Source organism: Toxorhynchites rutilus, chromosome 2 (assembly GCF_029784135.1).
Source record: "Toxorhynchites rutilus septentrionalis strain SRP chromosome 2, ASM2978413v1, whole genome shotgun sequence".
In the NCBI taxonomy this organism is placed as follows: Eukaryota; Metazoa; Arthropoda; class Insecta; order Diptera; family Culicidae; genus Toxorhynchites; species Toxorhynchites rutilus.
This window is the reverse complement of record NC_073745.1, coordinates 138,171,308-138,194,495: the sequence shown is the minus strand read 5'-3', so window position 1 is coordinate 138,194,495 and position 23,188 is coordinate 138,171,308. Positions and strand designations below refer to the sequence as shown.

The window sequence follows — 23,188 nt, the reverse complement described above, 5'->3', positions numbered from 1 at the left end:
CGGTGCAATTTTGTTCAACGGGGTATCGAATGGATTTTCATGTGGTCTGGCATGAGTGTCTCATGTCATACATTATTTATTTTATGCTTTGCCAGAAGTAGATTGAAGTGGTCGAGTAAAATACAATAATGGTGCTGGGAGAACGAATATATGATTGTCTTTTGATGGCGCCAATGGTTATGTGGATAGCGTAACAGCTTCAATCCCATCTGGGTTCGGAAGGGGGTAAAGCTGTTGCACCGGGTCATGAGTTGTTGAATCTGATAGGTAGGTAGATAGGTAGGAAAATATCAGGGGCGCAAACCAAAACAAAAAAAAATCTCTGAGGATATGCGACAAGCAAACCAAACAATTCAAAAAATGTTAAACGGTATGCGTTGCAGTGCGTGTCAGATGGTCTGTCGGAATCGTTTGAAACTAATAAGGGGCTTTGATAAGACGATAGATTCAGTTATTTGCTATTCATCGCTTTGCAGAAAGACGCAAAGAGCGCTTTTTATGATTTTGAATTAGTGTTTCTGCTTCGTTGACGACTTGAACAATATCGTAAAACCACATGCTGCTGTAACGGATTTGTATGCTTATATGGAACGCTCTAGTGATGAGCTTTGAACTTGAGATGATCGACTATATCGTCAACCTAGGTTAGCTGATAACAAGAAACAACAAAAGGCACGTGATTTGAAGATGCAAAATCGATGGAAGTGGGGTCTTCTGTAGGCTCCACAAATACCTAAGATAGAATAGACTCCGTATTTTCGAACGTTCAGTGATCAGAACAATCTAGGTTGTAACACAGGAAAATGAAATATCAAAAAGAGGACGAACCAGGAATTTAGCCATCAATATGGCGTATTCAGCAACTGGAAAACTAGACGAGTGTGATGGGAGTGATATTTTCCTAGCAAGCCGGACAATTCTCCTGCAAAATACTGTTACGAATTCGATGAGAACAAGAAGAAAAAGAGCCCACCGAACAAGGTGATTGGATCGGGGGCAGCAGAACTTTGCGAGAATTGACGAAACACGAGGCTGAGACATAACGCAGTCATGGACTTCTTTTTTTGAGAATTTGTTTGTGAAGAGTAATTGAACTATTAAAAGCTTCGTAGTCAGATTCTTACTCCGATTGCGAAAAGACAGTTTTGTCTACGATTCCCTTCCAGGTCTAAGTGGTGCGGACTCAATTCACTTCATTTTCAAGCAAATTTATGTTTTTTTTCATTTTCTTACAATAAATTCTCAGACCACCAGAGATGCCAGATTAACAGATATGTTTGTAAATTTACAGACATATCTGTAAAACACTTTTTATTTTTGTTGCAGACTTTTTGGATACAACAATATTTCACAGGTTTTTTAAAAATGTGAGGGTCTATTTATCACATCAAAGATATTTGACTCATCATATTACATTTTTCCATTGTTTTAATACATAAAAAGTTTTTATATTTAGTTTATATCAATACACATGACGTTAGACCTATTTTTTGAGTAATTTATTAACACTTTGTCGTCCGGCGTAACCACAGTGGTTATATGCGCAAACTAGCGCCTAACTGCCGGTGTCACCAAAGTGATTATATGCGCAAAATAGGTTGCATTGCAGTGATATCGTGAGCATAGTATTGCTCAGTGGCCGACGACAGTACTTCAGTACCTATTGCATTCTGTTGGTGTTTTGTTTGGTAACAATAAATTGTATACGTCAGCGTTTTTCATGATTTCATAAGTACGTTTGCCCTGAAATCATTGCAGACGAAACAGACAATACGATTCTTCACGATGAATGAAAAATAGCATTAAATGTATCTATACTATACTTCAAAATTTCATGACAGTGAGGAAACAGAGTTGAGAACTTATGAGAACTATCGATGAGATTGGTAAAACTTAACAGATTGTAATTTCCCGAGAATATCAACTACAGCCGATCACAAACCAAGTAAACCGAATTAGCGCTGCCGCCGCCAAGCGAATCATTTTTTAGCAAACGTACTGTGCAACATGTGCGTCACTAATTACCTTAAAAATGACTCTCCTAGAGGGGTATCTTTTGAGCAAACGACAATGAGTTGATTCTCAAAGCCTTAACCCTTTCGTTACGAGCGTCGTCTGTAGACGACATCCGCGCGACGAGCTGTGTGTACGAGCGTCGTCTTTAGACGACATGAAATTCATACTGCTCTTCGATCACACCAGCGCGATGTGCATACTTTTCGGCGCAGTACTCCGTACGTAATGAAAAGGTTAAATGAACATCTTTGAGAAATATTAAGATTGACTACATCCGAACGAAAACGGAGACCGTTTCATCCCAGTCCTTGAGCATCGCTTCAACCTCGCACTGTTAGCCTATATCTATCTATATAAATGAAAATGGAAGGCAAAATCTGTTCGTAAGCGGGCCTCGAAGAAGGGATGATCCGATTTTAGCCTTCTTTATATTGTTGTATTCGTCTCTTCCCGTAGATCAATATAGTGGAGAACAAAATCGGAAAGGTTCCGGAAAACTCAGAAGGAATGTCGAAAAATTCAGAAAAATTAATTCCCATATGACCGAAAATTACATCATGATAAGCATTTTTAGTACATTCAATATTCGCGCTAGCGAAGTTGATCTTTGTTCGAAAGTGGAAAAGGATTTTCAGGCAAAACAACGAATTCCTATATCTTTTATCTATCTATATAAATAAAAATGGAAGGCTAAATGTGTTGCTTATCCCAGAATCCGATGAAGGAAAGGTCCCTTTTGAGCTGTCTTAATTTTATTGTATTTGTGGTATTCTGCCCACAGAACAATATTATGATGAGAAAAAGTTTAGAAATTCGTTCAATAGAATTCATATCAAAACAATAATGATATATACTACATATACTAGCTGACCCGGGACGAAGTTCGCCGGGTCAGCTAGTATATGTGTATACAGTTATTCACATTTAACGCGACATGCCGAGGCACCACTCAGTGTCGCATTGGAGGCGATTTTGACTTGTAATTAGACATTGGCGATTAGAGTGATACAGTGTCGACACCTGTTTGGGACTTTCAATGTGGGACCATAATTTAGGCCCCGAACTTGATGTTTACAAAAATGTCCAATTAGAGGTAAAAAAAGTCCAATTAAACGTGTCGCATTACAGGTCTGTCCAATTTGCTAACTGTCGCATTAAATGTAAACTACTGTATATACAGCCATTTCATGCCAATAAAGTGGTTCTCAAGGGGAAAAATGATTTTTCGGACCACCGGTTAACATTGGCTTCAATTTGATATGTCGATAATCTAAATCGGTTCAGAGATTCAGAAGTTATGAATTTTTGAAAAAAGTCAGTTATGGGAAAAACTGGGGAAAAATGATTTTTCGGACCACCTTAAAATGGAAATGGTCACCCTAACGAAAAAAATAAAAAAAGGGTCTAATGTTTTGCGATAAAGAAAAAAATTGCCACTTTTCATCGAAACCTGAGAACCACTATATCGGTTTGGCATGGAATGGCTGTATATATAAAATATGTACATATACAAAATATACAATAATAAACTGAAGACAATCTCACGTGCAGTCTTCGGAATTGAACGCAGTTCTGATGTGCAACACTTTTTTTGCACCCAGTTGAACTCTCTCTCCATGCGCACACCTGCGCCCGGACGAATCAACGCACACCGAAACAAAGTTCAAATGTTCTGTTGTCAACACGGTTCGCTTTTGAGTTCGAACATCCTCACTGCACCGTATCCATACACCGGCTTATATTCCCAATTTTAAACCGAGCTCGAATCTAGTCTTTCTGCTTTGCTTTCTCTGTTGATGCGGATTGTATGAGGGTGCGCTGTTGCTTAGCTTAGAACAAGCGAAGACAAAACGGGTGCTAGAATTTTATGTGTGTGTGTGGGTATAGAATGAGGGGGAATTTAGTATGTGAATTCTGCACCGTGCTGATTTTGGGCTCACTTGTTTTGAGTTCGGTGCGCTTCGTGCCAAGAATGAAGTTTGTTTTCAGCGTGCGTTTGTTTTCAGCGCACGCTGATGAAAATTGAATTCGAGCGCAACACAGCGTAGGCTTTCTGAAGACTGCTCACGTGCATCGCGATGTACAAAGAATTAATGAATCTGGAAAAATCAACGTTAAAAGTCATTTCTACAGATCCGCACACTTTTACAGACATTTCCACATTTTTAACAGACTTTTACATATTTTTACAGACTTTTTTTTAAATCATCTGGCAACATTTCGTTCAACTTTTCATCGAATGTTTTCAAATCGCAGGAGTAAACATTTACGTGACTGTGACTTCATTTGTTTTATTTCGTTCGGAGAAATATTATATCAGGGTGTTAGAAATATAACAAGGTTTTTCGGGAGCTGAAACGAATACACTTGTGGTCTTGTTGATGGTCGAATATAGAACTGACTAGAGATGTGCCATCCGCTCATGAGCTGTTCCGAAGAATCGACTCTTTGAAGTGAGTTGACGCGGAACAGCTCGCAAAAAAAATCAAACAGCTCTTCAGCTCACTTTGATGATGATGAAGGAGAGAAAAGAGCTGTAGAATTGTAGAGAGTGTGTGAGCTGTAAGATTCAAATGAACTGACCGTCTCTCGCTCTTCGTGTTAAGACATCAGTTTAGTTTCATTTGTCCCTCGTCTTTTCAACTGTTATATTCGCGTTGACGGCATTGAGCTTTGTTTATCTCGGATAGAGCTGACTTTATTGTCAAATGTCACTGACATTTATCAGTCGGCGCAAGCGTTACCTGCGTTACGAACGGAGTCTAGCTCCGACTACACTGTAACAATGTTTCATATTGAAGGTAGACATAACAGTCGTCCCTTTTATTTTTTTTTTAACAATTCAGTATAATTCATATGAACTGACTAATATTTTAATTTTACAATTCGATATGTCAGCCATTTTGATCACCACTAAAGGATTTCTGACAATTTCTTTTAGTATAATAATAATAATTCTGTTCTTCGAATGGGCGCTTTGTCCGTTTTGAGCGCCGTAAACTTCCCGGCAATTCCGCCGTAGAAGCATTCCTCTTTCTCGAGCCTCTGACCTTTGCCAGATCATCCCGTGAGATTTCCCACTGGATGTCCTCTGAGCCGCTTCCAGCTACACGTTCTTCAACGTTCATGTCCAAAACATCAGCATTCTTGTACTGTGCACCCGGCTGCATTACGATGTTTGGTCTAGTCTCCGGGTATTTGCTGTGGTACATTCTAAGTTGACTTCGGTGGGCCATTACCTCCACGTTTCCAAGAAGTACCGATATAGCCGTACGACCCTTGCCGACGGAATTATTGAATTTACCGTCGAAATTATTCTCCGGAGCCGGATTCTCAGCCGATTGTTCGGATAAATTTCCGAAATAATGATCCACCACTTTTTTCAGGAACAAAGGAATGAAGCCTCGATTCCAGATTCTTCCTTGCAGGAACAAAGAATCCCAATAAGATGGCGGATGGCGTAGTATCCCAGGTTTTTAAACTTTTTTTTCCTCGTCGCCACTGTTAGAAATATAAAAAGGTTTTTCGGGAGCTGAAACGAATACACTTGTGGTCTTGTTGATGGTCGAATATAGAACTGACTTTATTGTCAAATGTCAGTGACATTTATCAGTCGGCGCAGGCGTTACCTGCGTTACGAACGGAGTCCAGCTCCGACTACACTGTAACAATGTTTCATATTGAAGGTAGACATAACACAGGGAAAGTGGACATTAAAAATGCATTGCTCAGTGAAAGGCTGCCCGAATACGAGTGAAAATGTTCGCGTTAGCTTTTATCGTATTCCTTCGGAAACGTATTTACAGACAAACTAGTTCCGAATAAGGATTCGCGTATCTGTGGAGTAAGTACGATGTTTGAATTATTGAAAAACAAAAGTGTAGCAAACCTTTCATACACATTTTCAGGATTATTTTTTTAGCGTCTTAAGTAAAATACAATGTACATAATTATAGTTCAAACGTGTGTACTATAATTATGTTGAAATAAGTTGAAATGTATAATAAGTTATTTACATTTCAACTTATTCTACTATTTATAGCAAGGGGACGAATTACCCGCAAAGGAAGGAAAGGAGGGTATAAGGATGTAGGGACAATCACACACTAAGATCTATAGCTTTAAGGAAAACATATATATGGGACATGTAATCAAGGTCTAACCGAGCCAAAACATCTCTCACCGGCACATTGGGCTGTCTTCCTCGGGCCCGAAGGGAGTTTTCTAAATTCGATCTGGTGACCAGATACACCTCGCACGACCAAACAACGTGCTCGATGTCGTGATAACCTTGGCCACAAACGCAGAGATTGCTGCTGGCAAGATTGAAACGGAAGAGTAGTGCATCTAACGAACAGTGATTGGACATGAGTCGGGAGAAGGTGCGAATAAAGATGAGTATTTATGTTCGTAGAAATAATAATTGTTTGATTGACTTGTGTTGGGAGTGGAATATGAATGTTTAAAATGGCACAGATTGATGTTTGGTGAAATTTCCGATGTGGGTTCGAACTCCGGTCGTCTGGATTATCATCCACCAGCTATCTCGCACGGCTATCTGAAGATTAATTCAACAGCGGTTAAAACTTTCATTCATGATTCAATATGATGTAATATGTTCTTTATTAGGATCTAATATGATTTACTGTTTCATGATTTTCTTTAGCATGCAACACGATTTACTACAGTACTGAATTGATTTAAATTATACGCTTATACGAGACACAAACTGCATCAGCGTAATATACGCATATGATGCGGATTAAATATATTTCACGACAATGTACATCATAAAATAGATGTTTATTATACCGAATTGCGACATAATTTGATAATGGTATATAAAATCGAGTTTTCACATTTTATGCGATATCAAATATACACGATACATACTTTGATTGATATTATATGCGATTATGATTTATTCGGATTTCTTGAAAGACTTGGCACGTGCAAAATTATACGATTTAATGTTTGCCGGGTATCATCCAATCCGTTGGCGGAGCATGTTCGATTCTTTTTGCAGGAGAGCTGTGGATTGCATTTTAGGGTCTGGCGTCGAGGGATTGCATCGCATGCATCTGTTCTCTCTTCAGTGCACTTGCGACTGTACAATTTTGATAGAAATACATCGTTACATTTCAACCGGAAAAGAAACCTCGTGAGAAACAGTAATGCCTTCTCCACAATTAAGCCGGTTCAGAAGATTACGTCCATCATCAACACGAAGCGCAGATTGCTTCACCGTTATATTCATAACCAGCACTAGCGGATCATAATTCCGTGGATTTCATTCGGCCAGCTTCACTAGCAAAACTGTTTTCACCAACGTTAGAAAAAAACGTACCCAAAACATTTCACTTTTGCTATGTATGTACGTATCAAAATTCGCCAATTTCGCTCCCACATTAAAATCTTGGAGTGAACTAAGCGTTATTCGTAGTTTGTTGATATTCGGTCAGGTTCTGATACCTTGCAATATGAGATTTTCTTTCAGAGATGCAATGGCCAATTAATCAATTGACGTAAAAATGAAGTTCGTTCATTTTATAATTTAAATTTTTTTTTGCCTTTGATAACAATACCTTTTTATGGTGTTGATTATCATAAGAAAAGTAACACTCCTGATCGTTGGATCTCTTTTGACATTTTAATTGGATCTTTTTTGACTGCCGTTTTGATTCAGTCCGCACTACCTAGTTCCAGGTCATTTTTTTGTCGAATACAACTTTTCCAACTGCTATACGCGTATTCTCGAGCTTGTCACTCAGAACACTCGTTGGTGTCATTCCATCAGAAACGACAAAGAAAAAGGTATTTTTTAGAAAAAGTACCCTTAGAAAAATCCTCGGTCGAAAACTACTAAATACATTTGGTAATGCAAAATTAGTAGAATGTACAAATTTTTTGTACATATTGTCAACAAACCCGCATCCCTACCAGAGATTAGTATATTTTACTCGATAACATTAGTAAGCTTGGATATTGTCATATCTGAAAATTGGTGAGAAAAGCGCGTATTAACCATTTTCATTGTTCCCATAAGGCAATACGGAGGTATAATAAGGATATAATTCTAATACGTGCATTTTCGGCGAGAAAATGTAGCCGATATTGGGCTTCCGAATCATGGTTCTGCTTGACATATGTGTTTATTAGTACGGTCGAAAATGACTATAGATTGGTAGTATTTACCAAAAAAATTCGTTATATTTACTAATTATTTCTCTCAGTGTACGATAATAATGCTATAAAAAACAACAGTTGGGTTTTGGTGATTATAACCAAGGCGCGTAGAAGTATATCCTAAGGTGGGCCAACTTGCTAAAACCATACAAAACACAATACGCTAGTGCCGAAGCTCACTCCTGATCAGTCTGTCTCTTTCACGTTTCAAGAAAATAATTCCCCTTCTGCTTTCTTCCGTACTGTTTTCATATATCGCTCCCCTATCCAACTTAGTGACGAAACGGCCTCACCTAGTACCATAAACCCGTCTTGATTATAACGAACCAACTATAATTCAAGAATTTGGCCTCTACTGTTGTTTTTGTTTTGCCATAATTTTCGCAGAGAAATAGTGATGGCAACATTAGTATTCAACTGTCAGCTGGACAATATTGGTCAAAGTACATAGAATAGAAGGTAAAGGATATTTCCTGTGTATACACACGGAGAGCGCATGTATTACACACACAACGAAGTTAGTAATAAAAAATCCTCAATTTGTTCGAAGTTCTGAAGTTTTTTCAATATTTCTCGATTTTAAAAGTTCTAAACATCATAAAAAGTGGCAAAATCGCCGGTCGAGTCGACGGTAAACACGATAGTGTACTTGTTTTTCACTGCAAGTAACGTTTTATGTGAATTTCTATTGATTTCATACTGAATAGTTTTTGTTTACTTCAGCAAAATGTTGAAATACCACGTTCCGCGATGCCGGAACAGAATAATTTCGAATGAGATAAACTAATCGGAGATGTTTTCAGTTATCCCATGCATTCGCTCCTTGGATTGGGAACGAGAACGACACTGCTTCGATATAACCAAGGAGCTGGAATTGACAGGTGGTTCGTTTTCGACAGTATGATGATAAGGCATGGATGATGCGAGAGGGGATGAAAAATGACAGCGGCTTTTTTGTTTATAAACAAAGTAGATCAAATCTTTATGCTACATAGCGGTCCCCACCAACATATACCTACGCTTGGCTGGTTTCAATCGAACTAGCTGTTGTGTCTCACAACCCGAACGATCAGGCGAGTCTCCAGCTAAAGCAGTACGGCACAAGCCCACCGGTTATTAAGAGCCACCTCTTTTATATACCCACTAGCAAAGCTCCCACAATCGCTGAGTTTCCAATCCCAGCAGCAACGGCAACAACCCTCACGTCCCGTAGAACAGCAATGCAGACAATAACTTGCAGCAGCCACCGAAACACTACAATGATGCCAACAGCGTAAACAAAACCAACATTTATGCGCAGCAAACACATAGCGGCATGCACTCCTCATTGCATGCCATTTGTTATCCTCTTTCTCGGAAAACTCTAGCCGTTCGTTTGGCCGCTGTCAATTCAAACTCAAGTAATGGCTGAACAGCAGTTCTGACATAACGTTCCACCTTATTATACCGCCTTGGATATAACCTCTCCACACATTTGTTTATCGGTTTTGCATTATTTCTATAGTACAGGTGCGATAATTTTACTGTTTTCAATTTGAAAATAATTAAGTATACCACTATTCCATTATTTCGAAACATATTTCGAGACAGTTCTTGTGTTATAATTCAAAAAATTAAAAAATGTTTGAATTTATATGGATTCGATCTATGGTTAATAACTATTTTTTGCTTTTTTCCTTTGCCTACCACTACTTGAACAAAGCAGGGAGTAGACTACCTTCTTATTCTACGTACTTTGAATATTGGTCACTGAATGACATTTGTTTTGTTTTGTCACTTTTCTCCTCGCTCACAAATTGGGCGACCGTGAATTTTCTGCGAAATCTAAACATTGCTGAACAATTGTTCAAAATTTATATTTCATCCTGTTGTTCAACGAAAAATAGATTTCACTTTTCATTTCATGTATAACCAACTTTGTCGCCGTGTCTCATGGACCGTTCGTGAAGCAAATCATTTCAAATTAAGGTACATTAAGTTAGGTTTTTCACACATAATAATGAAATCGATTTAGTAGCAGCAGAAATGAGATGACACTGGTTAAGTAACTAGTGTTGGGCTATAGAGCGCAATCTAACATCCGGGTTAACTGAAATAATTTGTTTAAATTTATATTTACAACCCACTTCTCAATTTCAGATCTTCAGTTTTCATTCAAATAAAAAGTAGATTCGTACACAACACGGGTAGATCCAACATTGCCAACAAAACCGGAATCGGCAGTATTATGGAAACGACACTGGCAAATAATGCACCCATGCCAAAACTGGCGACTGTGACAGCTGGGAGTGAAAAACTAAGTAGGTTCGATAACATTACAAAATCTCAGCAGGATAGTCGAAACTATCGCGGACTCCAACTACCGAACGGATTAAAGGTGCTGTTAATCTCTGATCCTACAACCGACAAATCGGCAGCTGCGCTATCGGTCGAAGTTGGTCACCTTAGCGATCCCGAAGAGATTCCCGGATTGGCTCACTTTTGCGAGCATATGTTGTTTCTCGGAACGAAAAAGTTCGTCAACGAGAATGATTATACATCCTTTCTGTCGGAGAACGGAGGGAGCTCAAACGCGGCGACCTATGCCGATACTACCAAGTATTATTTTGATGTGGTCCCGGAAAAACTTTCGGAAGCTCTGGATCGTTTCTCGCAGTTTTTCATAGCCCCACTCTTCACTGAGTCGGCCACCGAAAGGGAAATCAATGCTGTTAATTCTGAGCATGAGAAGAATCTTTCGATGGATGTGTGGCGAATAAGACAAGTGAATAAATCACTTTGTGATCCGAAGCATCCGTATAATAAGTTCGGAACTGGGAATAAGAAAACGCTCTCTGAAGATCCCAAAGTTCAGAATATCAACATAAGAGAAGAGCTGATTAAGTTTCATTCGAAGTGGTATTCAGCGAATATTATGAGTTTGGCCGTGTTTGGTAGAGAATCGCTAGATGAATTGGAAGCTATTGTGGTGCAGATGTTTTCTGATATTGAAAACAAAGATATAACATCTCCCACTTGGAATCAACTACCTTTCAGAGAAGAACATCTTGCTACAAAAACGATGGTAGTACCAGTAAAAGATACACGTTCGCTAACGATCACGTTCCAAACCGAGGATCTCGAAAAGCACTACAAATCTGGACCGGACCACTATGTTAGTCATTTGATCGGCCATGAAGGTGTAGGGAGTATCCTGTCTGAGTTGAAGGCAAAGGGTTGGTGCAACAATCTGGTGAGCGGATACAGCACAATTGGACGGGGTTTCGGCTTCTTTGAAGTCATGGTTGACCTCACGCAGGACGGGTTTGAACACATTGACGACATAGTGAAAGTTATATTCCAATATGTAAACTTACTACGGGAGAAAGGCCCCCAGAAATGGATCTTTGAAGAGTATTGCAATCTGTGTGAAATGCAGTTCCGTTTCAAGGATAAGGAAAACCCGCTGTCGCTAGTGTCGAATGTTGTTCACGCGATGCAGAGTTATCCGTTGGATCAAGTACTCTCGGCTCCGTATCTCATTTCCGATTGGCGGCCTGATCTGATTGAGGATCTGTGGAATAAATTCGATCCGAAAAATGCTAGAATTACGATAGTGGGGCAGAAGTGTGAAAAGAAAGCCCACTGCGAGGAAGAGTGGTACGGTACTAAATACTCGAGTGAAAAAATTCCCGGAGGCGTTTTGGAGGTGAGTAACGTTTGTAGAATTATAACTTATATTCAAATTAATTCATTATGTTACGGCTTTTTTGGAAACAAGATATTCAAGTAATAATCCTATAATATACATTCGACAAAACAAAAATAGAGGAACAGAGCGCGGAGTCGAAATTTTAGGTGATCGTTGTAATGCTGTAGAATGAACGAAGATGGGATGTACATTATTTTGAAGTTTTTCATGTTTTGGAATGTTTTACGAACGTTTTTTAGCTGGATGTGTAGATGAAGTGGACAAAAATGTCGGGAAGAGATAAGAAATTGATTTCTGTCTGTTTTTTTCCAAACTTTTTGTAGACCAACACAATTTTTGACTAACCAACTCAATAGCAAATCCAATTAACCTTATCAAACTTTTATTTGACACCTAGAACGTTTCTGTAGGGCTTTATATACAGATATTCCTGTTTGAATGAAAAATTGACAAAGTTCGCGATGAAGTGTTTTAGAAAAGATTCACTCCAAATTTTGATCGATCGGTTAACAAAAAACGGTTCAAGGTATCAATATGAAACATTCACAGAAATGTAGGGGATACACTAGCCTGAAATTTCACCTGCAAACATGAGCACTTACTGCAATATATGTAAAATTGATTTTAGATTATGTGACTTCAACTCTTTAGCGTATCTTCATTGGTTGACTGGAAGGAACTTTTTCAAGATCGTACAGTTGATTCCGCCACCCATATGTTTTACGATAACCTGTTGGAGATCATATATTCGAATGTACCCCGCCTCCACAGTTCTATTGGTAGGAACACAAGGACACCTTGGTGGATTGCAGAGTTGCGATGGCTGCAAAACAAACTGTGTAAAGCACGCAAACGATTCTTCATCAGTAGATCAAACGAAAACCGCGAATTTCTTCACCTCGTGGAAACATGTTATGAGGAGCTTGTAGAGAACAGTTACAGGGCTCACCAGCAGAAACTACAATCTGATATGAAACGGAATCCTTCGGAGTGTAATCGAGTACCACAAGTTGTCGAATACGGTAACACCACAGCAAACTTACCGGATGAAGTCGCTGATCTTTTTCAATGATTCTTCCAAAGCGTGTATAAGACTGAGGTGCCCCAGCCAGGATCTGGATGTTTTTGCAATCTACCGTCTCATCATATCCATCTACCTTCCTTCAATTTTACCCAAGATTTCAATGCTAAATCATTGCAAAAGCTAGACGCGACGAAAGGAGCCGTAGTGGACGACTCAGCACCTATCCTGTCGAAGAACTGCGCTTCATCATTGGCCTTTCCTCTGACAAAACTGTGCAACAACTCTCGAGAGGAAAGAACATTTTCTAGTCTATGGAAAACAGCGAAGATTTTTTTTTTCTAAAATATATATTTTATTAAGGCACATGTGGCGTTAGCCTGACGGGGCCGGGAGTCCAATATTTTGACAATTTTTGTCTTACAACTATGTTAGTAATATGTAACCGATTACTCGCGGTTGGCTCGAGGTTAGTATTACAAGTGTTCTCATAATTGGTATGTTGCAGTCTTCGATGCTCTGTACGTGTGCCCGACACGGGATACTTCCTATTGGGATGCAGCTGACCATTAATCAGCAACGCCCCCCTAGTCTGTACCCCATATCTAGCGTGGTGCGTCTTTCTCGACTCGAGGAATCCAGGATAGAATAGTCACTAGCCGGCGCAATCATCAGCTCGTGTAGAGTTGTCATGAGCGGTACAACCTTTGGCTCTTGTTGAATGATCAGTGGACTGTACAACTTTCGGCCCGTGCATCTGTAAAGAGTGTGTGTATGTATTGCCGCGACTAAGTAAAAGTTTATCGATCGGATAGGAGGGATATGAAACGGGGACGCAACGAAGGAAACATCATTAAACGTTGACATCGGCGTTTCTGAGGAACAGGTATAGATGAAGCAGAAGATCAGAATCACGGCTACCTAAGATATCCCGGACGGGGATATCCGATTGTCTGCCTTGTGCTCTCAGTGCTCTAGAGAGCTGAGTGCGAGCAGCATGGAACCGGATACACGACCAGACAACATGCTCGATGTCGTGGTAGCCATCGCCACAATCACAAAGTTTGTTTGCTGCGAGCCCAATGCGATAGAGATGCGCGTTTAGGTTGTAGTGATTGGACATAAGCCGAGATATCACGTGAATGAAATCACGACCTACATTCAATCCCTTGAACCACGCACTCGTCGAAACCTTAGGGATAATCGTGTGTAACCAACGACCGAACTCATCACCACTCCACATGCGCTGCCAACTTACGAGCGTATACTGACGAGGAATGTGGAAAAATTCATTATAAGCAATTTGCCTTTCAAAAAGTGTGCCTTCTAAAGCGCCCACCTTAGCTAGCGAGTCCGCTTTCTCATTCCCCGGAATCGAGGAATGAGAGGGAACCCATGCTAAGGTAATCTTGAATAATTTTTCGACCAAAACACTCAATAGTTGTCTTATTCTTGTTAGGGAATAAGATGAGCGTTTATCAACTTTCATTGAGCGGATTGCCTCTATTGAGCTGAGACTGTCTGAAAAAACAAAATAGTGGTCGATGGGCAATGTTTCAATGATCCCTAATGCGTAATATATCGCACCCAGTTCAGCGACATACACGGAACAAGGATCTTTGAGTTTGAAAGAGGCACTGGAATTTTCATTGAAGATGCCGAAGCCAGTGGACCCGTTTATGAATGAACCGTCAGTAAAGAACATTTTATCAGATCCAACTTTCCCATATTCTGCCGAAAATATCGGCGGAATAGAATCGGAGCGTAGGTGATCTGGGATTCCATGGATTTTTTGTCGCATGGACAGATCAAAAATGACAGAGGAATGGCAGAAGTGAGGGAAGCAAACTTGGTTGGAGATGCCTGGTGAAGGGTGCACGTCGTGGATAAGGTACTCATGGTATAAAGACATAAAACTTGACTGAGGAGTCAGTTGGAGTAGATTTTCGAAGTTATCAATCACCAATGGATTCATGATCTTGCAACGGATGAGAAATCTGTAGGATAATTCTGTGAACCGAAGAGTAAGCGGGGGTACTCCTGCCAAAACTTCGAGACTCATCGTATGTGTCGAATGCAAACACCCCAAGGCTATACGCAGGCAACGATATTGTATTCTCTCCAGCTTGAGAATATGAATCCTGGCAGCTGATCGGAAGCAAAAACTGCCATATTCTAACACTGATAATATCGTTGTTTTGTACAACTGAATGAGGTCTCCTGGATGGGCACCCCACCATGTTCCGGTAATTGTTTGGAGAAAATTGATTCTTTGCTGGCATTTCTGTTTCAAATACGCAATGTGTCTCCCCCAGGTACACTTAGAATCAAAATATACACCCAGGTATTTGAAAAACATAGTGTTGGATCGTTTTGCCGGATAGGTGAAGCTGGAATTGGGCGGGTTCGTGCTTCCTAGAAAAAACGACCATTTCAGTTTTCTCCGTAGAGAATTCGATACCCAGCTTGAGGGCCCACGTGAACAGATTGTTCAGGGTATCTTGCAACGACTTTTGCAGAACGACGGGATTAGTACCCGTGATGGAAATAACTGCATCGTCTGCAAGTTGTCTCAGCGTGCAGTCTCTAGTTAGACAATCATCCATATCATTGACGTAGAAACTGTACAAGAGGGGGCTTAGGCAGGAGCCTTGTGGTAGGCCCATAAAACTGTAACGAGAAGGTTTCGAGCTGCCATGAGAGAAAATCATGTGCTTTTCTGACAGTAAATTGTACAGGAAAATGTAGATGATTCCTATCTACAAATCAGGCGTTGAAAATTACCGTGGAATATCCATCCTATGTTGCCTAGTGAAGCTGCTCGAAAAACTGATCCACACAGTGCTACTGTCCGCAGTGAAACCGATGATATCAGTGTTCCAGCATGGATATGCAAATCGGTGGTTAGTTCCGCCAAAAAAGCGGTTGATTATGTTGATTAGGGATACATTCAGCCAGAAAGATCAACCAACCTCCAGTTATGATTACCGGGTACCTGAATGTGCTGCGGAGAAGTGAAATATTTTTATAAGAATATTGATCGGAAACGGAGAAAATCCATCAACTAGCTAATTCATGGAAAATATAAGGAAGCGTTCGAACGTGAGCTCGAGCCTTTGTGATTTGATTTCGAACATGTTGATAATTCTTTTCAGACAATTTTTCGATTCAAATCTAGTGGGAAAGTCGCTCAATGAACATCGCGAAATATGTGCTAGTAAATTAAGTAATATGCGTCTCACAAAAAGTCTTGGTCATGAAATAACCGGTCTGTACAGATTGTCCGCGAAGCCTGAGGAACTGGACAGCACCGGGCCACGATGGTGTTCAGGAATTGTCTGAGCGATGAGCGAATTAGCCAACGAATATTTTCAGAGGTTTTTTTTTCGAGTGGTAGAGATGCTGAAAGAATTAACAGAAATACTAAAATTCGCATTAGAAGAAAAAGGACAAGAGATTGAGGTTAGGTTCGAAGCAGTGTTCTATAACCAAAACCGTATCCATGTACCTCAATGAATCACATTGTCGAGTAGTTTTGCGACGATCTTCTTTCCGCGATTTTATGGACATTACGCAAAAAATCAAGTTGTGGGAAATGGTTGTTCTGCTCAAATGATACGATTGATTAATGGTTTATTAATACATGGTTAATGGTAATACTACACGAAGTTTCGAAGGAGATTCTACGTCTTAAGCATTAAAACGGGTAAAAACATAATTTAAGATAAATCCAAAATGATCTTAGAATAAACGGTTTTATAAGATTCCGTTTTTTTTGGCAGACTTATCTCACTTCTTAACTAGGCGAACCTAGCCAGATTTTTCACCTGCCCCGGGCTTCTGAATGCCAAAGGGGGACTAGGCTCTGCGGAATGCACGTATCTGCATGCTCGTGCTGTTTTAGTCCTGACCGAGAAATTGTCGGAGAATCGCGCAGGTGCTAAGGATGACCGACTTTTGGCTGCCGGCCAATTCCTTCTTCATGTTCAACACCTTTAGCGCTTCCTGAAGAGTCTTCGGGACAATTCCAGTTCCAGAGAGAACGACTGGAACAATTCTTGGGACCTCCCTTAGTCCCCACAGTTCCTTGAGCTCCACGGCCAATGGTCGGTACTTGCAGATTTTGCGACCGTGGGTCTCCTCCAGATTCTGGTTCAGTGGAATAGCGACATCGATGATGGTGACTTTGCGGTCGCTCTTGTCGTAAACCATAATATCTGGGCGGTTGTGGTGGATCGAGAGGTCTGTCAGAACAGTGCGATCCCAGTACAGCTTGAAACGGTCATTTTCCAGGACAGGTGCAGGCAGGTACCGGTAGTTTGGTACGTTGTCTTCTAGTAGAGCACATTGGAGCGACAGTTGTCGATGAACAATACGGGCCACGTTGTTGTGGCGCTCGGTGTAGGCTGCGTTGGCCAAAACGGGACAGCCTCCCATGATGTGCTCTATGATTTCACCTGGTTGATGGCACATCCGGCAAATGTCATCAACGTCTTGATGCCAGACGTACCGCCTGCAGTTTCTCGTCGGCATTATCCTGTCCTGGATAGCTATCATGTCGGCTTCTACTACTGAAGAGAGTTCACCACGCGTTAGCCACAGATTAGATGCGGCCTTGTCGACGTGTGGCCGGTCCAGTTGATGGGGGTGGGCACTGTGATGATCGGGAAAATGATTAGAACCCTATCAGAGTTGCACAAAACGAAATGTGTGTATTGAGAGAAAGAGAACGATTAGTTGAGTTGATCGGTTTGGGTCGTATGAATAAACGTCGGCCGGAGTCGCTCTCTTGTGATTTGTATCTTAAACTGAGTGGACGTATTTATTTATACGGAATAAATATACCCCTAGTGTTCGTACATTTCAGGCACTGCATGCACATGCATGCACTGCCTTCTGCTTCCAAGCTGCAATTGTCTCCTCCACTGTCTGCAGATTGCAGTTGAATTGGTACTCCGCTTGCGCCAAGTGCAGAGCGCTGTATCCTCTGTCAGCGGCGCAGACTGCGAAGTACTCGCGCAGTTGTCGTTCCTGGGCAACGCACAGTGCAGATATGTCGACTATTCCAAGTCCCCCTTCTTTGAGTGGCAGTGAAACTCTCTTCAGTGCCGATTGAGGATGGTGCATTCCGGCCTCTTGAAATGCTTTCCTCATCTTCCTCTCAAGGTCCTCTAGATCAGTTTTGCTCCATTTGACTACACCAAAACTGAAGGTCATCAGGGGAACCGCGAATGTGTTGATCGCGCGTACCTTGTACCCCACGTTGAGGAAAGTCCTCAGGACACAGTTCACTCGACTCAAGAACTTGTCTCACAGCTCCGTCTTGATGTCGGAGTGGCGAATCCCTTTGAGTTGTCGGAATCCAAGGTATTTGTAGGATTCGCCACGAACCATGTCTTGTATAAACTCGCCGTCATAGACCTCGTAGTCTCCGGATTCGGTAAGTTGTCCCTTCAGCAGGTGGACACAGCGGCACTTGTCGAGACCGAACTCCATGCAGATGTCCCTGCTTATATCTTCGACAACCCGGATAGCTACACCTAGACGCTGACGTGAATCAGCGTAGATCTTGAGATCGCCCATGTAGAAGGTATGGGTCACTTCTTCGTTGGCGCCGTCCCCATACCTTAACTTATAGCCATGACCGTTCCTATTGAGCGTCCTACTGAGGGGGTTCAGTGCCAGACAAAACCAAAGCGGGCTGAAAGAGTCGCCATGCTGCAGGAACCTAACGACGACGGGATCAATTTTGTAGATCTCCAATACCCGGACGAGAAACGAGTGAGGTATGGAGTCATAAGCCTTCCTGTAATCGATGTAGGCCATACTTAGGTTCCGCTGGTTATATACCGCCTGGCCGACTATGGCTGCGTCGGTGATGGCCTGGTCTTTGCAGCCATGCGTATTTTCCTGCATCCTTTCTGCTCTTCTGCGATGATGTGATGCTGTTCGCAGTGAGCAGAAACTTTGGCGGTAATTATGCTGCTCAGTATTTTGTACAGACTCGATAGGCACGTTATCGGCCTGTACTTTGATGGGTTCAATGTGTTGCTGTCTTTCGGGAGGAGGAAGGTGACACCACGGGTAGCGAATTCAGGAAGGTTGTGTGGGTCACGTAGCACCTTGTTGAAGCACTCAGCTATCTTTGGATGTGCGTCGGTCAGCTTCTTGTGCCAAAAGTTCTGGACACCATCGGGGCCCGGTGCTGCCCAGTTCCTCAGGTACCGCGAGGCTTCGCAGACATCGTTTTCTCCGACGATGATAGCTGGCATCTCTCCAATTTCACCACAACTCTCTTCCTCCCGTCTTAACCACATTTGCCCGTCGCGATGTTCTACTGGGGTCTCCCAAATACCAGCCCAGAAGTTCGTAACATCGCTAATATCTGGCAAACCTTCGCGGTAGTCGGGCTTCTCGTCGCTAATGTGGTCGTAGAACGCTTTCTCGTTATCTTTGAACATCCGATTTTGTTCCCGGAGCCTTGCAAAGTCAGAGTAACGTTTCAGTCGTTTTGTAAGGACGCTCAATTGCTGTACTAGTGTGTCGAGTTTTTCCGCCAGCTGGTGAGCTCCCAGCTGGCGAAGTTCAGTAGGCCGCACGATCACAGCAACTTGGCGACATAATTTCGCTGATCTACTGCCTCTTTTGTACGCCATCAGTCTTCCAATTGCGGCGCGCTTGTTTAGGATCCGTTGCTCCAATCTCCTTCGCCATGGAGGCTCACGCCTTTCACGGAGATGTTGGAGCAGTCCGCCTCTTGGCCTTATCCCTAGCTTTATCGTATCCTACACTTTTGGCGGTCGCAACAACAGCACAGTAAACTTTCAGTTGCAGCTCCTCCATGTCCTCAGCATCAACCAAGTGCAGCGGAAGAACGTGCTCGTTCATGAGCTTTACTGCACTTGTCAGCCTGCGGGAATGCTGCAACTTCGGAATCACGGGGCGAGACAAAGGATCTGTGTCGCGAAACTGTGAGATCACCTCGTCGTAGTGAAAGACCAGATCGCATAGTAGTTGTTGATCTGGCTGTAGGTCTTCCGGCTCAGGGGGTTGTTGTGCTGTGGCCTCCACTGGTGCTGATTCGCGTGCCCCACTCGCGAATGAATTGCTCAGCCGTACTGAACTTCGTCTCGACACATCGCTCGCTCTGTTCGTTCTGGAGCTTAGTTCTCTCTGCACCTGCTGCTTGATCTCGTCGATTTGCGTTTGGGAGAGCATGTTGTTGCGTACTATTACTCTACGCCTCGCGTTCAAGGTTGCAAGGTATATTAGAGTCCCACCTTGCCAGAGGAACCTTTCTGGTTATCTCCTCTAACATGGAGACAGACGCACCCCTAAACCTCCAATGACCCGGGAGGCCTTCCCCGGGAGAGATATAGCGCTCTGACTCGCTCGCACCCCCTCACTTAGCCATTTTCGACACCCGTTCTCGGAGCCAAGACCAGGTGTGTGTTTCCAGTTCAGGCCCGATCTAAAAATGTCGTCATATGATCTACGTGGAGGCGTGAGATAGGAACATTTGAGAGCAACAGGTAGGTTCCTACCCTAGTGTTGATCCCCATTTCAGAACCACTTTTTTTATATAGAGGTGAGGAACGTTCTACCAGCCTTATCTGGGAAGGGTTAGCCCAGACGTCGAGTGGGGATCGCACCCACAAAAACCAAGCCCTCTACTCGTAGCCTCATTCCCCCTGGGACCACATCTAGGCGACTACTTCAGGGGGCGGCTGTGCTCATGCACTTCACGAGTCTTCAACGCTGACTAGCGCTGATCCTTCCTTTTTTCTCTATGTTCTTATTCACCATTCGTTGCTTTCCGCTGCGCTTATGACCGTTTTACAGGCATCCTTTTACCCGTCGAGACGTGAACCGATTAGAAAGCGCCCTCCAACTTAACGCGCGCCCCGTCACAGTCACCCTCACAGGATTTCTCTTCCCAGCGGAGCGCCGATTAGCTAGTGCCCTCCAACATGACGCGCACTCCGTCACAGCTACTCTCGTGGGGTATGCAGCATTTTGATCATGGCTTCATCCTTGATGCTCGCTCCTTCGAAACGTTCGCGGTGTTCCCCCATCCAGGCCACGATCAGGCGTTGTCAGGCAGGCATTTTTCTGTCATCCGCGGCAGTATCCGTTTACCTGTCGAGACGTGCACCGATTAGGAAGCGCCCTCCAACTTGACGCGCGCCCCGTCACAGTCACCCTCGCAGGATTTCTCTTCCCAGCGGAACGCCGATTAGGTAGTGCATGGAGACATGGTTCGTGACGAATCTTATAGATATCTTGAATTTTGACAGCTCATCGGTATGCACCGCTTCGACATCAAGAAAGAGCTGAGAGACAAGTTCTTGAATCGAGTGAACTGTGTCATTAAGGCTTACTTGAACGCGGATAACAAGATACGCGCGACTAACATTTTCGTGGTTCTCTTGCTGACCTTCAGTTTTGGAGCAGTCAAATGTAGCAAAATTGACCTAGAAGATCTTGAGAAGAGGATAAGGCCGGAATGCACCATCCTCTATCGACACTGGAGGGAGTGACACTACCACGAAAAAAAGGTGGACTTGGAATCGTCGATACTTCTGTATTGTGTTGCCCAAGTACGACAACTGCGCGAGTACTTCGCAGAACGAGCTATACCATGCTGTCTACACCGTTGACAGAGGAAACAGCGCTCTGTACTTGGGGCAAGTGGAATACCAGCTCAACTGCAATCTGCAGACAGTCGAGAAGAAGATTGCAGCTTGGAAGCTGAAGCCAGTGCACTAGAGCGGCCACCAAATAAAGCATTTTTTTTTAAAGATTTGGTTCACTATGACTGAACAATTTCGAAATATTTCTCAGCCAATCAACAGTTGTGAGTAAAAGTGCGCCATTCTGTTATGAATATTAGAGCGAGAAGGGGTGTGAGGTTGAAACTGCATAAATATTTGGTTGCGTTCAGCATAATAGTCTCTGCCATCTACTTCGGGCATGAATATGATTGCACAGCAAACATGTTGAAGCATAAACTTCCCATTTTCAATCATCTTAGAGAGTATTCGTCAATAGAATCGTCAAATTCAAAATCATTGTCATCGCTACAGTCTAAATCGCACTCTGAAATAGTAGGGGAAGTCGGGAAAGAAGGACACGGTAGGAAAGATGGACACCCCTGTATCATTGATACATTTTTATTTTACATTTTAATGATGTACAAACTTGCAATACAGTGTATCAATACTTTTGAAACTTACTGTGTACCCCTAGCTGGCTTTCTATTAAAATTGTAAATAAAACAAAAAAGAAATCTACAAAGAGCAGCTCGATGTAAATTTTATTCTGCAGAAACCACCGAAGGGAAAGGAATTTTGTTTTGAAAACAATTTGAATGTCTCCTCTTTCTTTTTTTAACAGATGCCCACTAATTACGTTTGCAAGTGAAAGCAGATATCATGGAGGAATCAACAGAGCGGTTTTTAAAACATAATTCGAATTTGTCATTCTGAATACCGGAAGCTTTTTTAAAAAACCAGAAAAAAGTCTCCGGTCAGTGTCCGTCTTTCCCGACTCAATCTATTTTTTTCAAAAATGTCGGACACATTCATTTTGCAAATTTTCTGCCTCAAAGACAAATTTTATTATAAAAAGAGACCTAGACTATCAATTTGTGATGAAATAACGTGGTGAAATAGCTAAGGTGTCCGTCTTCACCACCCTTCCCCTACATATTTCAATCATTCGCACTGAAGACCAGCATTTTTCCCTGATCCGTTCAGTCAGAATGGATCAGTTTTTTTTAATATACTCAGAATGTGCACATTTTACAGTAACGGGTTCAAGCACATTTCAATAAGGTACACTTTAGTTTCAAGAGAAAGTTTTGTTGGTTTGAATTCGGCACTTGAAAATTGCTTAAATTCAATATTCAAATGATTGATACATGGTCCACTCTGTCTGCACATGACATAAAGCCATTTCATTATGGTAAATGTTACATGGTCCGCTTTTCGTTGATCAATCATACCAATTTCGATCATTTATTCCTGCTGTATGCGTGATTTTCCAAATCTGATAAATGTGGTATGTAGCTTACATAATGTTTAACGAAATGTAATCAATAACCAGAAAATTTCAATTTTGCGACTTGGTCCCATCTGACTTGATACCGACCATTTCTATGCCGAATAACACGTCCTGAATGTATTCTGGAGTGGCAAGCTCTAGAATACGCGTGACCACAGTGCAAGTCGGAAGAAATTTCTTTGACGAAAATCCCTCGGCCAGAACGGGAA

The 23,188-nt window shown here is 42.0% G+C and overlaps 1 protein-coding gene across 1 annotated transcript in view; it reads left to right on the top strand.

The window, feature by feature from the left end:
* The first annotated feature begins 9,981 nt into the window (after positions 1–9,981).
* Positions 9,982–23,188, top strand: part of LOC129767422 (insulin-degrading enzyme) — a 15,973-nt gene continuing 2,766 nt past the window's right edge. The window contains exons 1-2 of the mRNA XM_055768318.1: positions 9,982–10,170; positions 10,342–11,890. Coding sequence (XP_055624293.1) covers positions 10,106–10,170; positions 10,342–11,890 — 1,614 coding nt within the window. The 5' untranslated portion in view covers positions 9,982–10,105. The remainder of the gene's footprint in view (positions 10,171–10,341; positions 11,891–23,188) is intronic.